A 15639-nucleotide genomic window follows, 5' to 3' on the forward strand; every position below is an offset into this window, starting at 1 on the left:
CTTGGAGCTGGCCTTGGTAAGCATCTTTGCAGGGCAATCATCCTTGTTCCTTTTCCTGTTTTTGAGATTGCAGGCAAATTAGACAGCCTTCTTTAGAGAAGCACATAGTTGTCAGGGGAGATGCTCTTGCCCTTTCGTTTCTGCTGGACCGATTTGCTCCATTACCCTACCCCCAAGTCAAGGCAAAGTGGAAAGGGAAATGGCTTGTATGTCCTTCCCTTGTTTGGTGCTGACAGCCAGCAGAGCAACATCTCAGAGCAGGAGTAGCCAAGGCAGGGCTCCCCAGATATTGTTGGATCCCGGTCTTCCTCGGTCACAACCAACATGGCCATTTGGGCATTGTAGTCAGACAGTACGAGAAGCCACCTTGACTGAGAGGCTTTCAGTACATAGCAAAGGGCTGTGGGTACAGGAAGTTCTGCCTTTTTCTCTTCTTGCCTTTGGTGACGGTTTTTCATTTGATATAAAAAATCCTTCATCTAGACTATTTCATGCTCTATTTGTTTTGTTTCATGATCAATTTTGACATCTGTAGTTTTAGATTAGAGTGTTGTGGTGGTTCTGGTTCCCCATGATGAGAGACAACGAACAGATAAAAATAAAAAAAAACCTTTTATGTACAAAGTGGTCCAGCACGGTCTTCATCTGGCAGGTCGGGAGGCCATAGTGCGTCACGGCCTGATCCAAGCAAGGAGGGTCACGACAGGAGCACTACCACCATGCAAATACATGGGGAAATATTGAGAAAGGAGTCCCCTAGATGCACGTTTGGGTTAAAAGGGGGTCTTGAGTTTGAAAAGGATTGAGGAGTACTGTGGTAAAGAAAAGAAGTGGTATCTGAAGAAGTGTGCATGCATACAAAAGCTCACACCAATGACAAACTTAGTTGGTCTCTAAGGCTTACCTTCCAAGTCCCGGACTGCAGAATCCGGGACCGGCAGCCATGTGACACCGGAAGTTGCGTCAACGTAACTTCCGGTGTCGCTTTGCCCTTCTACGGGCACCAAAAATGGCCGCCGCCGGCTTCAAAAGTAGCTTCTACGCATGACCGGAAGTGCGCCGACGCAACTTCCGGTGTCGCCCCGCCCATCTATGGGCACAAAAAATGGCCACTGCCGACACCGGAAGTCACGTCTACGCACTTCCGGTCATGCATAGATGCGACTTTTGAAGGCGGCGGCGGCCATTTTTTGTGCCCATAGAAGGGCAAATCAGAAAAAAATGGCCGCCGGCAGGAGAAAATAACGGAGAAAAACAGGAGACCAAGTGATACAGGGGACCACCGGGAAAAGGTAAGTAAAAACGGGGGTTTCCCGCGGAAAACGGGGTACTTGGCAGCTATGCTCTAAGGTACTACTGGAAGGAATTTTTCTATTTTATTTTTATTTTGTAAAGAAAAGAGGAATCTTTGAATCTCTGTATTTCTACCTTCATTTTCACACCACAGGTTCTGGCAAGGTGGAACTTTGATAAGGCAAAACTGAAACGTTAGCTAGTTTGAGAGTAATTTCTAAAACATGCTAGGTAAAAATGTGGAGGCTCTGGCAATGATCATGGTTTGTTCTCATAGGGGTCCCACAATAAATCAAGTCAATCTGGAAATGAGCTGGCTGTGTTGAAGGTTTTAATCTAGTCTGCTCAAGTTGTGACCCATCAAGCCCAACACTGCCCACCACCCATGTAGTGACCGGTGAAATGCCTAACTACTGCCATGTTCTTTGCAGTCCAAGCTGGGGGGAAGGGGCGGGCACAGAATTGAATTGAACAGAACGGAAGGCAAGAGGTGGGGGGGGGGCACTGAACTTTGGCCTTGCACAGGGTGCCACTGAAATTTGAGACCACTTTTCTTTCTTGTGTGCATTTGGGCCTTCAATATTTCACTTTTAAGAAACTCCCACCCATCTTAATGGACTGCCTTCTCTTTGATTATTTCTGACTACATTGGGATATCCTGTGTTCAGGCAATATTTTTTACAATGCAGTCTATAAATTAGAGATTTATAGAGATGTCTAGAAATTAGAGATTTCCAGCCCTTTTATAGTACTCCAGTTCCCAGGATGCTGTAAACAGGAGCCTTGCAAGCTAAACAAGTTTCGAAACTGTTTTTTTTTATATATGTAAAGTAGTATAGACTATCCTAGACATCAGCATTGATTTCTTCTTAACCCGTTGATTCTGTCATTACATATACTGTATGCTGTTACAAAAAAGCTTTTGGTAAATGCCTTTTCTTAACTGAACGCTTTTCAAACAGAGGTGCTCTAAAGTAGTTTATTCAGTTTGTCATGAAATTCTGAAGCTATGACCATCTCTACAAATACAGGTGCTTCAGTGTTTTTTTGGGGGGGGGCAGCCCATATTATCTCTGTGGCAAAGGGAGCAAAGATAGGTGACAGATAGGTTCCCTTGCACAACTCTTATTTATTTTAATGGTGTGCAAAAGAACTTCCCAGTGGATTGGGCTCACAGTATGGTAATGCTGCGTCCATGAGCAGCAGAGCAGCAGGAATGGGGTTCTTTGCTTGCCTCTGCTGCGTATTATTCCTAACAGAGCAAGAATAACTTAAGTTCAAGGCTCTGCCTGACAGTTTTGAAGCTATTTCTACGAATGGCTGGCCAGGTGCATATGGAAATATTGGTTCCAGCTAGCTGCTTTTCACATCGTTTGAAGTAGTCTCTCACCCGTTGCATTCTGCAGCAAGGAAAGCCAAACAGAAGGGGACTCTCAGGCCTCCTGAAGGGGATCTCAAGCCCCTGCAATGTTGCTCTGCTGACATGTCTGAGCCAGTAACCAACTCCCCAGACTGGCGCAAACAGCACATGTAGAAGAAACAAAATAAAAAAATTCCTTCCAGCAGCACCTTAAAGACCAACTAAGTTTTTAATTTTGGTATGAGCTTTTGTGTGCATGCACACTTCTTCAGATACACTGAAATAGAAGTCCCCAGACTTCTATTCTATATGTAGAGAAAGGGTGGGGAGGGGTATGGGTGATTGACTGACTGACTGATTGACTGACTGTAAACGACTGCAAATGGTCTTGCATGAAAAAGCAAGGGGTGAGGTGACTGAAGATCGCTTTATCATGTATAATGAGATAAGAATCCAACGTCTCTGTTCAAACCAGGTCTCTCCATGGTTTTAAGCTTGGTGATAAGTTGCAATTCAGCAACTTCTCTTTCCAGTCTATTTCTGAAATTCTTTTGTAGTAAGACAGCTACTTTGAGATCTTGTAAAGAATGTCCTGGGAGATTGAAGTGTTCTCCTACTGGTTTCTCTGTCTTCTAATTCCTGATGTCAGATCTATGTCCATTTATCCTTTGGCGTAGGGTCTTCAAGTCTTAGCTAAATTTGCTGAGGAAGGTAGCAAATCCTAAAGAGACGATGACACAATCTGGACCTTTTCCTTCCTCACCTCCAAGAAAGAAAAGGAAGAGACACTGCTGACCTAGTTTGCAATTGGGAACAGAGAGCTTCCGGAAAAAGATCAATAACTTATAATTATCTTTCCTGTAGCTGTAAATTAAAGTAATGATCTTTTTTTTTATAGAGATGAAAAATGCCAGCAATACTTATTGAAATGGATAAATTCTACATAAGCACCTCTTTTATTTAGTTTTGTTTGTAAACTTTATAGGAAATCAATGTGTTGACGGTACCAGTGGTCGGCCAAGACAGAGAAAAAAATCCTGAGAAGCGAAGCCAGCCAGTAAAATCAGAAAAAGAGGCCCTGTTGATAGGTAAGGTGACCTGGACTCCGTTTCTGAATCATAACATCACCTACAGCAAACAAGGGGTGGCTGTGCAGGAATTAGTGGCCTTGAAACCATGTCTTACTCTGTGAGAAACAAAGAATGTAATTGTGACCAGATACAGTGGTACCTCTACTTACGAATGTTTCTACTTACGAATGGAGCTCCGTCCGCCATCTTGGATGCGGTTTAGATTTTTTCTACTTACGAATTTTTAGATAGGGTTGCTTCGACTCACGATTTTTTTTCTCCCAATGCATTCCTATGGGATTCGACTTACACATTTTCTCAACTTACGAATGTGCTTTCGGAACGCATTAAATTCGTAAGTAGAGGTACCACTGTACATTTGGTGACAGTGAATAACACTGGAAATGAAAGCATCGCTGCAACATTAAGCATAAGTGTAAAAGAATTAGATCAGTAGAAATGACACAATCAGTGCAGAGGTTGCAGGCGTGTCCTAATAGTTTGATTCACCCATTGCTTTTTTTTTTAAAAAAAGGATAACTATACCCTAAGCAGCAGCAGTTCAGATTTCAGTGGAGACTGGGCAAATGAAAAATGACAGCAGAATAATTTTGCTTCCTTCCTTCTTTCCTTTCTTTCTGCATATACCCTTCGGCTTCTCAAACGCAGCCTGTCCCTGGCTCTTTTAGATTTTTTTTAAAAAGTGGGTTAAGAACCACAAAATGCTTGCGCATACCTAAATTTTCTTCTACTATCTCCGTTACCAGTGCTCAATAGTTGAGGTCCCCTCTCCTCCTCGGCAACTTGTCTGTGCAACATCCCTTTGTATGTCCTCAGCAGTTTGGAGCCAGACAGAATAGGAGCACATGCATTCCCAAGAAATCCAGAAGAAAACCAGTTTGCGTCCGAGAGATCCCAGCATTTTGGCCACAGAACCAAATGTCAGATAATTCAGGAAGGGTAGCCATTTCAGTCTGAGGCAACATCGTGACAATAATCTGGTGGCACCAAAAAGATGCAACTAGTTTTTATGTGGACTGAGCTTGTATCATTTGATGTGGAGAAAGAGAAAGGCAGGCAGAGGAACTCTAGACCAGGCATGCCCAAACTTCGGCCCTCCAGATGTTTTGGACTACAATAATAATAATAATAATAATAATAATAATAATAATAATAATTTATTATTTATACCCCGCCCATCTGGCCGGGTTCCCCCAGCCACTCTGGGCGGCTTCCAACAAAACAGAAATTCTAAAACACAGAAATCCATCAAACATTAAAATACAGAGATCCATCAAACATTAAAAGCTTCCCTAAACAGGGCTGCCTTGAGATGCCTTCTAAAGGTTTGGTAGTTGTTGTTCTCTTTGACCTCTAGTGGGAGGGCATTCCACAGGGTGGGAGCAATTCCCATCATCCCTGACCACTGGTCCTGTTAGCTAGGGATCATGGGAGTTGTAGGCCAAAACATCTGGAGGGCCGCCGGTTGGGCATGCCTGCTCTAGACGAAGGCACACACTACCAGCTTCTTCTGGTAAGATGTGATTCTTTTTTCTTTTTCTTTTTTCTTTACTAAGAAATAAGTAATACAGATAAGACAGACAAAATGGGTAGTTTTAAAATGGAAAAATAGAAACCCGCCTGAAAAAAATGTTTCTGTTTGCTCACTAATCTGGATTAAACACAATCCATGCTGAAATTATTAGAGCAATTCAGACAGTGCAATTTTGGATGAATTTGGTATTCAACATTTTCATGACAAGAACAACTGAAGCAGAAAATATTCTCATTTCCATGCCTACAATTTTTTTTTATTGGCAAATTAAGCATTAAACTGAGAGCTGAAACAAATGCTCCCAGAAAGTGTTTGCTGTGAAATCTTCCCCTTCATCTTGGTCAGCTGGTGGGGAACTGCAGTCATCGTTGAAAAGTGAGTGGTTGCTTTTAAGCGTGGTCGTCCTAATTGTTTAGCAAATATAAGTGACATAATTTTAGTAAGAAGCAGGCATGGTCATAGGAAAACCTTATTTTGTTTTGCCTAAGGAAATGTTCAAGTTTTGTGTTTGTTTTAATACAGGTATCATCTCTACCTTCCTTCACGTCCATCCTTTCGGAGCTAATATAGAATATCTCTGGTCTTATATGCAGCAGTTGGATTCCAGGGTAAATTGAATTCACTATTATCAGTTGTGGGGTTATAGAAATATAAGATTGGATGTAACTGTGTGGAGCAGATGCAGGACAGAGGCAGAAACCCTAGCCATTCTTGATCAAAGAACTGTCCAAAAGATGTATTGAGTCCCATTCTCTACTGTTTTTGCTGTAAAAGCAAATTGATTAATGGGCACCCTTACATACATAGCTAGGAGCACCATTAAGATGATTCAATCTGTCTACACAGTCCAGCCAAACATTTGTCACAGCTGCTCAGTGAACTTGCCCCTAGAGCAGGCATAGGCAACCTTGGCTCTCCAGATGTTTTGGAACTACAACTCCCATGATCCCTAGCTAACAGGGCCAGTGGTCCGGGATCATGGGAGTTGTAGTTCCAAAACATCTGGAGAGCCAAGGTTGCCTATGCCTGCCCTGGAGAGATGAGCCACACTACCTGCTGAAGGGAAGGGAGAACCCCCCCCCCGGCAGCTGCCTCTCCCAATCTGGCCATTTTGCCGCTATCCATTTTAACAGGAGCAGCCAACATGGTGCCAGCCAGTATGGGCAATGCTGAGGGGTTGTGGGAGTTGTGGTCCAAAGCAATTGGGTGGCACCATGTTGGCTAGTCCTGTTAGACCAGGCATCCCCAAACTTCGGCCCTCCAGATGTTTTGGACTACAATTCCCATCATCCCTGACCACTGGTCCTGTTAGCTAGGGACATACCTGCCAAGTTCCTGTCAGAGAAATAAGGGATCAGACCGGAAGTAGCAGGCCGGAAGTAGCGCTGTCGCCATTTTGGAACTGGGCGGAGCATGCTCAGAAGCGACTTTTGATGCTGCTTTGCCCAGTTCCAAAATGGCCGCCGCGCCAGAAGTCACACTGCAACCATTTTGGAACTGGGCAGAGCTGCATCAAAAGTCGCTTCTGAGCATTCTCCGCCCAGTTCCAAAATGGCCGCCGCGCCAGAATAAGCCGGGGGGGAAACAAAAAAATCCGTTTTTTCAGCTGGGAACAGCTGGACAAACTGGGGTTTCCCGGGGAATACGGGAGACTTGGCAGCTATGGCTAGGGATCATGGGAGTTGTAGGCCAAAACATCTGGAGGGCCACAGTTTGGGGATGTCTGTGTTAGACTCAAGTCAAGTAAGATTTGTCTACCAAAAATGTTACCAGGGTATCTGCTGCTCCACTCCCTTCAGACACCAGCCTAATTTATATACAGTACGTGCTTCCACACAAGAATAGCTTTCCCCACTGTTACCAAGACAGGGATCTTAAATCCATCCCTAGTTCATTCACAGTTGAATTCCAAGTGTTTTCCCTGCGCTGCTCGCTGCTCTTGTGATGGGTGCAAAATATGTGCATTTCACAACAAAATAAAAGTGGAGGTGCAGCCATTAAGCCCTGGCAGAAGCGGCAATGGTCACGCAAGCTTTTGAAGAGTGTCCTCCTGGCGAGAATCTCTGAGCTTTCAGGCCAGGCCAGCCAGAAAAAGGTTCCCATGTGTCAGGGGCAGAAAACATGGCTACAAGGTCCCTTTCCAACCTTACTCAGAATTAAGGTGAAATGCACCAGAGCAATATCTGCGCTTGATGATTTGCAGAACTGCCCACCTCTCTGCCACCAATTCTTCCGAGGGCATTGAAGGAGAGCAGATGAGAGAGTGTCAGTGGCGCAAACAGAGCCATTATGGCAAAGGTCCCCAACTTCTCTGGGTTCAGGCGTACCTGGAAATCAATGAATTGTGACGGTGATATATCTAATTAGAGCCACACAAAGGGCGGTCCCGTTCTCAAGTTGCCACCCTTGAGGAGGTACATGGTGAAGGGCCTAAGATTATGATTGCAGATTATGATGGTCTGGGTGGGCGCATACGGTTCATTGATCTGACTAAATATGCTCATGAATGCAGTTCTTCTACTACTCTCAGCTGCCCAAAGGTACTTACTCTCTTAAACTATTTTGCCTGTTCTCCCAAACACACCTGGTCAGTGGTGGGAGCAGCCAATAGCAACTTGTAGAGATAAGAGAGGGGGGAAGTCCATTCCTCACCACCACCACCACTTGAAACGCACAGTGCATAGCTGCCAAGTACCCCGTTTTCCCCGGGAAACCCCCGTTTTTACTTACCTTTTCCCGGTGGTCCCCCGTATCACTTCGTCTCCTGTTTTTCTCCGTTATTTTCTCCTGCCGGCGGCCATTTTTTTCTTTCTGATTTGCCCTTCTATGGGCACAAAAAATGGCTGCCGGCAGCTTCAAAAGTTGCATCTACGCATGTCCGGAAGTGCATAGACACAACGTCCGGTGTCGGCGGCGGCCATTTTTGGTGCCCATAGATGGGCGGCGCGACACCGGAAGTTGCGTCGATGCACTTCCGGTCATGGGTAGAAGCGACTTTTGAAGCCGGCGGCGGCCATTTTTGGTGCCTATAGAAGGGCAAAGCGACACCGGAAGTTACGTCGACGCAACTTCCGGTGTCACACGGCTGCCAGTCCCGGATTCTGCAGTCCGGGACTTGGAAGGTAAGGCACAGTGGCCTTTGCAATTTGTTTTCTTCCCAAGGACTACAAATGTTTTCATCTGAGCTGCGGAAGAATTTGGGGGCTTCAACCCTTGCCTCTTGTCTGAGGCAGGTTTTCATGAGCTCCGAAGTTCTTATTCAGACCTGCCTCAAGAGCGTTCTGCTGACATCTCTAAGAGAAATACAAGAGATTGTATGGGTGGGGGGAGACATATCAATTAATGGCATAAATTGCCCTAGAAAAATGCTCACGAGAACCCATCCCTGGCAGGATCTGAGCATATCCATCAATTATTTGAGATCACAAATGGACTGTCTTTTGCTGTGTTTTCATCCTTTTCCTAGATCTCTGCAAATGAAATAGAAATGCTTTTGATGAGGCTTCCACGCATGTTTAAGCAAGAGTTTTCTGGAGTAGGAGCAACACTGGAGAAGAGATGGAAGTTCTGTGCCTTTGAAGGAATTAAAACAACTTGACTGTGGACGGGAATGGAACTGTGTCGGGGAGGAGAATGGTGGGGCATGGCAGGGGCGAGCTGAAGTATTAAAGGGCAACCCTTAGGTTTGGCATACACATTCCCAGAGTACTCCAAGCCTGGTTTTAGTTGCATTTGTGATGTCCTCTTGTGAAAATGTAGTTGTGTGCCAGTTCCAATGAAAAGGGGGAGGGGGGAACAAAACTTCTGAAATGTGACAGTTCTGTTTCCTATGAAAACTCAAAATTAGCTCACTGAGCAAATGAGAAGAATTTTCGGTTACTAAGCTCCAGCGATATAAATGTAATATGTAGTAGATCTTCCTCAAGTTCCATTCCTGAGAGTCTTTCTGTTTAGTAAGAATACAAAAGTGATTTCACAGTAAGAGAAAGTATACCAAAAGCAAACTTGAAAATGTGTCTCAACAGTTAATTGTATTTTGTAAATTAAGTTATCTCCTGTACCAGGGACTTTTGCCTTATTGCTAGAGGCCTGGAAAAACAAAATGTGATTGGATTCCTTGAGAATGCTTTATCCAAAATATTATTTTTCTATTGTAACTATTCTCCGTTCTAAGTTCATTTAACATAGATTGCATATCGATTTTCATAAACATGTAAATAACGGAGGAAGTCAGTGTTATTGTATTGTATTTGGTATGTAACATTCAGGGTTATTGCATCCAAAAATAAGTATCCAGTTGCATTACTGTTACAGATTTTATAGCAAATATATTAATTTTTCCCAATAAATAGGACTTCTACCATAATGGCTTTTTCACAAGCTGTTATTTTTTTGATTCCAACTTATTAAAAATCCCAGTTCAGTATAATACCATTGCTGCCTTTCTGCTGCAGCAGAAGCCAGAGATCCCATTCATTCTGATGTAGTGCGTTAGACGTCTGTGTTCTAGTAGGGACAGAATAAAGTAATGTGAGACTGGATCCGGGGACTGAGAATGGTTACCAAAGCAGCCTTTCACTTTACTTATTTTTTGCTGAAATGAACAAATTATATCTTATCTATCACCCATCATTCATTTAATTTATATTATGCCCTTCATCTGGGGATTACAGGGCAATTCACAGCATAGAAACACACAAATACATAACAAAATAACAGGACAATAACCCACCCATTCCCACAGTTTAAAAGGCCATAGATGGTTTAATCAGCCAAATACCTACCGTATGTTGCCTTAAAACTTCATCATCCAGATTTCCTTTTTAACTTAAAAAAAACACAATATGAAGCATATATATTGCCACATTATGGAGGATATATAGAAGACCATCAATAGTAGTTTATATCCTTTTCAAAGTAGGCTAAAGAAATATATTGGTTGTCTTAAAGTAAGAATTGCCATCTTCTTTTTTTCTTCTTTTTTGAAAGCATAGTGTATTAGAACTATTCCATTCAGGGAACAGCAGAGAGAGAGAGAGAGAGAGAGAGAGAGAGAGAGAGAGAGAGAGAGAGAGAGAGAGAGGTCTCACTGAAAGGTAGAACCTTGTTTCCCCCTTGCCTCAGTGGATTATAACAAAAGGATCGTTACAAAAGGTCTGCAAACATGTTTATTTATGGTAATTTCCATGTTAAAATTATGGGGAACAACTTACAATAGCCAGTTACATCGGTTTCTCGGTGCAATTATGACAGTAAATTAGTTTCTGATTTGAAAAATGTCCATATGGAAAATTTACTGCATTTCGGCCTCACACATTTGGAAACACTTGCATGAGACATCCCCACGGCTGGACTCAGCTCATTATTTCTTATTTTAATCAGCAAAGGGAGGGAACTATGTTTCAGTGGCGAGAGGCAACCAAATATTTTACACTACAAGACGTATTTGCTGAAATGATGCCAGGTGGTAGCTGAGAATCAGCAAGAGAGTGACGGTGCTTTCATTTTCCCTTTTTTGGCAATGTGCAGTTTGGAAGCTGAAGTCTTATTTGTGTGCAGAACATGTGCCGTGCAGTAAAAGAACACAAGGAGCACTTCTTGTCCCCACCACCCTCATGCTACCATCTGCTATAGCTACAATAAAATATCTGTTTTATTGGACTCCCATTGCCATGGAACCATGGGAACCGCCCATTTCCAAATGTATTTATTTCCACCCAAGAAGGAGAAAGGGAGGCGTTACTGTGAGGGGAGATGTCTACAGTACAAAAATCCAGAGGAAACTCGCTTCCCCAGTGCCTTCCCATCAAGTATTTAGTGAGCCACAATATTGTGAAATCAGCGCTCAGTATCCCTCCAGGCCTACTTAACCTGATCTATTTTGCATCTGAGGAAACAGCATGGGTGGGCTCGTTCCATATTGCTTGCTCTCAATATGAGGGGGGGGGAGGAAACTGGAGGGAAAAGAATGCCAAGGCATGGCTAAAAAGCAACACGGGCAGCTGGTGTAGCCTATGTGCCAAGACGATGAGGTACAATCAGCTCACCCCTGGCTCACATATTGCCCACCTGGTCTTGGGCAAACCACTTTCAGCACAACAACAGCGCAAGTCTCCTCCACCTGCTCAAGGTGTGCTGTGCCTGTGTCAGGCATTTCGGAAGAGATGCTAGCCTAGTTCCTAGAACACACCTGCCCTGTTCCTGCCTCTCAGTGCTGAGCCAATAACTACGGGGATAACAGACAAAACGGCTTATTTATAATGGACTATAAAAGTAACGGTTATTTTATTAACTGTCGTGGTCACCCCAAAATCTCCATTTCAAGGGAGAGAAACTAGTGGTGCTCAGAACCCCCTACATGAAGCAACAAGCAAAACACACACACGCACACACACACACACACACACAAAACCAATAAAAAAGAAAGTAAGCGCGCACACACACACACCCTCTTAAAAACGACAACGGAAGGCACAATATGTCTGGTGTTACCATGTTGGAAACCCCAAGTTAAAATCCTAAGACTTTATCAAATAAGGTAATCACTCTGCAGTGGAGAGCTCCTGTGTCCCCTTTCTGTGGCTGGATCCTTTGGGTCCTATGGACTGCAAGAAGATCAAACCTATCCATTCTTAAGGAAATCAGCCCTGAGTGCTCCCTGGAAGGACAGATCGTGAAGCTGAGGCTCCAATACTTTGGCCATCTCATGAGAAGAGAAGAATCCTTGGAAAAGACCCTGATGTTGGGAAAGATTGAGGGCACTAGGAGAAGGGGACGACAGAGGACGAGATGGTTGGACAGTGTTCTCGAAGCTACGAACATGAGTTTGACCAAACTGCAGGAGGCAGTGGAAGACAGGAGTGCCAGGCATGCTCTGGTCCATGGGGTCACGAAGAGTCAGACACGACTAAACGACTAAACAACAACAACAACAACACCCATTGCCTCCCAGTCTAGCAAGACTCATGTAAGTCCTTCAGCTGCTTGTTCTCCTCTGTGTCAGGTGCCTTTAATTAGTTTGTTATGCAATTTGTTTTACTGAAACTCTGTAATTGCAAAGGAGGGGGGGATCATCATATCAACCCACATAGTAAAATAAGTAAAATATGTATAATGACAATGTTCCATGTACAACACATTTACATGCAAATGGCCACCCATATAATTTACAAAGAAAACCAGAAGCCAGCAATTGCAAGGAGAAACCCATAAACAGGGATATAAATTCACAACATGAATTAGCCCAGAAAGATGAGAGGCAACTTGCTGGCGGTTATTTAACTCCTGAGAGATGAGCGGCTACCAGCTCACTGGCATATAGATTTGTATCCTGATTTCTCCTACCATATGTGAAGGGGCAGAGGGAGCTCAGCCCAGCGCATGTGGCTCTCACTCTGATGCCAGACAGCAGCCACAGAACACATCTTCGGTCTTAAGACAGATTGTTGACATCAGAGAACTGCATTTCCCAGTTATGACAACACTCTTATTACATTCGTGCAATCTCACCCTGCCGGGCTCACACATTTGCATAACAAGGAAAGTCAGATATCCAAATCTTAAGAGGCAGTTTCAAGTCAGCAAATTCTGTGGTTTGCTTTGTTTATTGGGACGGCGGGGGGGGGGGCGGTGAGAGAGAGAGGGGGGAGACAGATATGCTGAGCACTGCAGCATGTGAGTGTTTGTAGCAGAATACACGCTATGGACCTTGTATGGATGGTTATAGAAAGATACTTATGGACAAGGACACTAGCAATGAGATTTCAGGCCAAGCCCAAGGCAATCTTTCTAATCTCTTGATCTATTTGTGAAATTTTGGCAACATGATCACATTGAGTACAGTCATACCTCATGTTGCATCCACTTCAGGTTATGTCTTTTCAAGTTGCGTCCCACGGCACTTTTGCCACTTGCGCATCCGCAAAAGCGCTAGATCGCGCTGCGCACAGGCGCGGTGCTTCTGGATGTGAACGCTTTGAGTTGCGGGCATGCCTCTAGGACAGATTACGTCTGCAACTTGAGGTTCCACTGTATAACTGACAGTGAGCAGATTTCTGTGGTTTTGCATTAGTTGAAGTCCCGGACACACTGTTGTGAAACATTTTGTAACCAAGCTACTGTCTGAAGTGACCAAAAGTTTTGTTTCTAAATAGGCAAGAGTTTGTATAATTAAAAACTTTGCATACTACTGCACCAAGGGAAGTTGGTCACCCGGCTGTTTTGTATCTGGCAGAATTAGGTCCCTCATGACGATTGAGAAAGCATCACCTCATGGATTTTGGATGTGGTGCAACTCTCTTCCACCTCAAGTTACACCAGCTTGCTTATTGTGTTGCTCCATTAATTTGTTACAACAAAGCAACAACGGAGTTGGTTTCCAGTCCTTGGAAGTGGAAGCTATAATAAACCTGCTAATCATTTAGGTGTCACAATACTTTCCGCCATCTTATTGAAATTTTCGTTAGTTTCTTTCTTTGCATCCCTCCAAAAATTTCTTTACGTGAATATGCGTGGCAATTCTAGCCTCAAGTCTTAATAACTTTATTGAGCGTGTGGAGAGTTTCTTCAACATGACTCCAGTTTTTCAACAGAACGTTTTATGCTGCTGAGAGAGGATCCCCACAGCAGAACTTCAATTTCCCCACGTTGGGTCCCAAAAACAGCTCTTCAGACCACCCCTGAAAAATGCCCATAGTCATTCTGAAACGCTTCCTTCTTTCGCAGGCCCTTGCTTGCTCCACCTGAGCAGCAACTTCCTCGTCTTCCATTGCCTGCAAAACCCAAACCGCAGTGACTATCGCTGGCAAAGCTGTGGCAATCCTGAGGCACAATGGCCTCCAGACCCAATTAGGAGAACAAGAATCCCGTGAGCGATCAATTAGAGAAAAACAACCTGGCGGCAGTAAATCCCTCCATTTAAAGGCAGCTGCTGTGTTTTTAATTTTTTGTGTATCATAAAGTACAAAGAAATGCATCTAATATTGATCTGGCTTAAGGGGTGAAGGCTGGTTCAATTGAAAAGTCATGAGAAACTCATTTGAACTCAAGTGGGTGTTTTTTCACGTTGTTCCTTTGCAAGCAGTATTTACATAGCAGTGTCCGTAGGACTGGCAAGGAGTAAAGACTGGCAAGGAGGGCAGAGAACACAGAGATCTTGTGAGTTGGCTGGCTTGATCACAGTCTCAAACACATGCAGCTTCTAAAACCCGTGGTGAGTGGAGACCAGCAAAGGTGCTCTGCTGCAGACATTACTCCGCCATCCATGGGCATTGGCAGGAACCATGCAAGTGTGTGGAACTAGGAGTCCCATTCAGGGCCGTCTTAAGCCCATCCAGCGCCCTGGCGCTAGGTCCCTCCAGCGGCCCCCTCCAGAGCCTCTCCAAGGGCCCGGGAGTACCAAGCGGACCGCGGCAGCAGCGGGAGGCCACCTCCGAGGACTCCACACTGCGCCTCCTTCTCATTTCCCCAGCGCTGGGTTCCGCTCAGTCAAGCTTCGCCACCAGCGCGCGCACCGCGGGACCAGCAAGAGCTGCTTGGGCGCTGTGCACGCGCTGGTGGCAAAGCTCGAGTGAGCGGAACCCAGCGCTGGGGAAACGAGGAGGAGGCGCAGGCAGTGCGGAGTCCTCGGAGAAGGAGAGAGACACGGCGCAGCCTCTCAGCTCGTGGAGCACAGTCCTGGCCAGATCACCAGAACCCTGCGCTCACTTGGCGCCCTTCCAGCGCCCTCCAGCGCCCGGTGCCGTGGTTCTCCGCGCCACTAGCCTCTATGGCTAGGAGGGCCTGGTCCCATTCTCGCTCTCCCTCATCAAGGGAGGGGTTTGGAGTGCCTGCATAGAGCAGGCATCCCTAAACTGCGGCCCTCCAGATGTTTTGGCCTACAACTCCCATGATCCCTAGATAACAGGACCAGTGGTCAGGGATGATGGGAATTGTAGTCCAAAACATCTGGAGGGCCGAAGTTTGGGGATGCCTGGCATAGAGCTTCTGTCTCTCTGAGTGTGTTGCTATGAAAATGTGATTCCTTCCCTTTCTTATATGGGAAAAGAGAATTTGAGCACTGACAACTCTTCTGCATCATGGCTATTCAACTCCTACCAGCTTCCGTGACTTTCTTGATTCGACCCCTAATCTAAATGTTCTCCCTAATCTAAATGGCACGACCATCCCCCATCCCAAAGCACACATTAATTTGTATGAAAGAACTGTCACTGCCAATTGCATCTGACTGAGGTTCTCTGGCCTTGTTTGATTTTAGTGAATTGTCGGGTGCATGAGAGATCTCATGGCCTCCATGTCTCCCCAAACCCACCTCCTGCAGGCAAGGCTCAAATCCAGCGTGCTCATTAACACTATCCACGGAC

At 44.8% G+C, this 15639-nt stretch overlaps 1 protein-coding gene across 5 annotated transcripts in view; it reads left to right on the forward strand.

Moving 5' to 3' along the window:
• Nucleotides 1–9644, forward strand: part of ENOX1 (ecto-NOX disulfide-thiol exchanger 1) — a 264024-nt gene extending 254380 nt beyond the window's left edge. For all 5 annotated transcript variants that reach the window (XM_035103500.3, XM_088676096.1, XM_035103504.3 and 2 more), the window contains 3 exons: nt 3639–3741; nt 5801–5886; nt 8745–9644. In XM_035103500.3, coding sequence (XP_034959391.1) covers nt 3639–3741; nt 5801–5886; nt 8745–8876 — 321 coding nt within the window. In that variant the 3' untranslated portion in view covers nt 8877–9644. The remainder of the gene's footprint in view (nt 1–3638; nt 3742–5800; nt 5887–8744) is intronic.
• The last annotated feature ends 5995 nt before the right edge of the window (nt 9645–15639 follow it).

The sequence above is a fragment of the Zootoca vivipara genome, chromosome 8, assembly GCF_965207765.1.
Source record: "Zootoca vivipara chromosome 8, rZooViv2.hap1.1, whole genome shotgun sequence".
Classification (NCBI taxonomy): domain Eukaryota; kingdom Metazoa; phylum Chordata; class Lepidosauria; order Squamata; family Lacertidae; genus Zootoca; species Zootoca vivipara.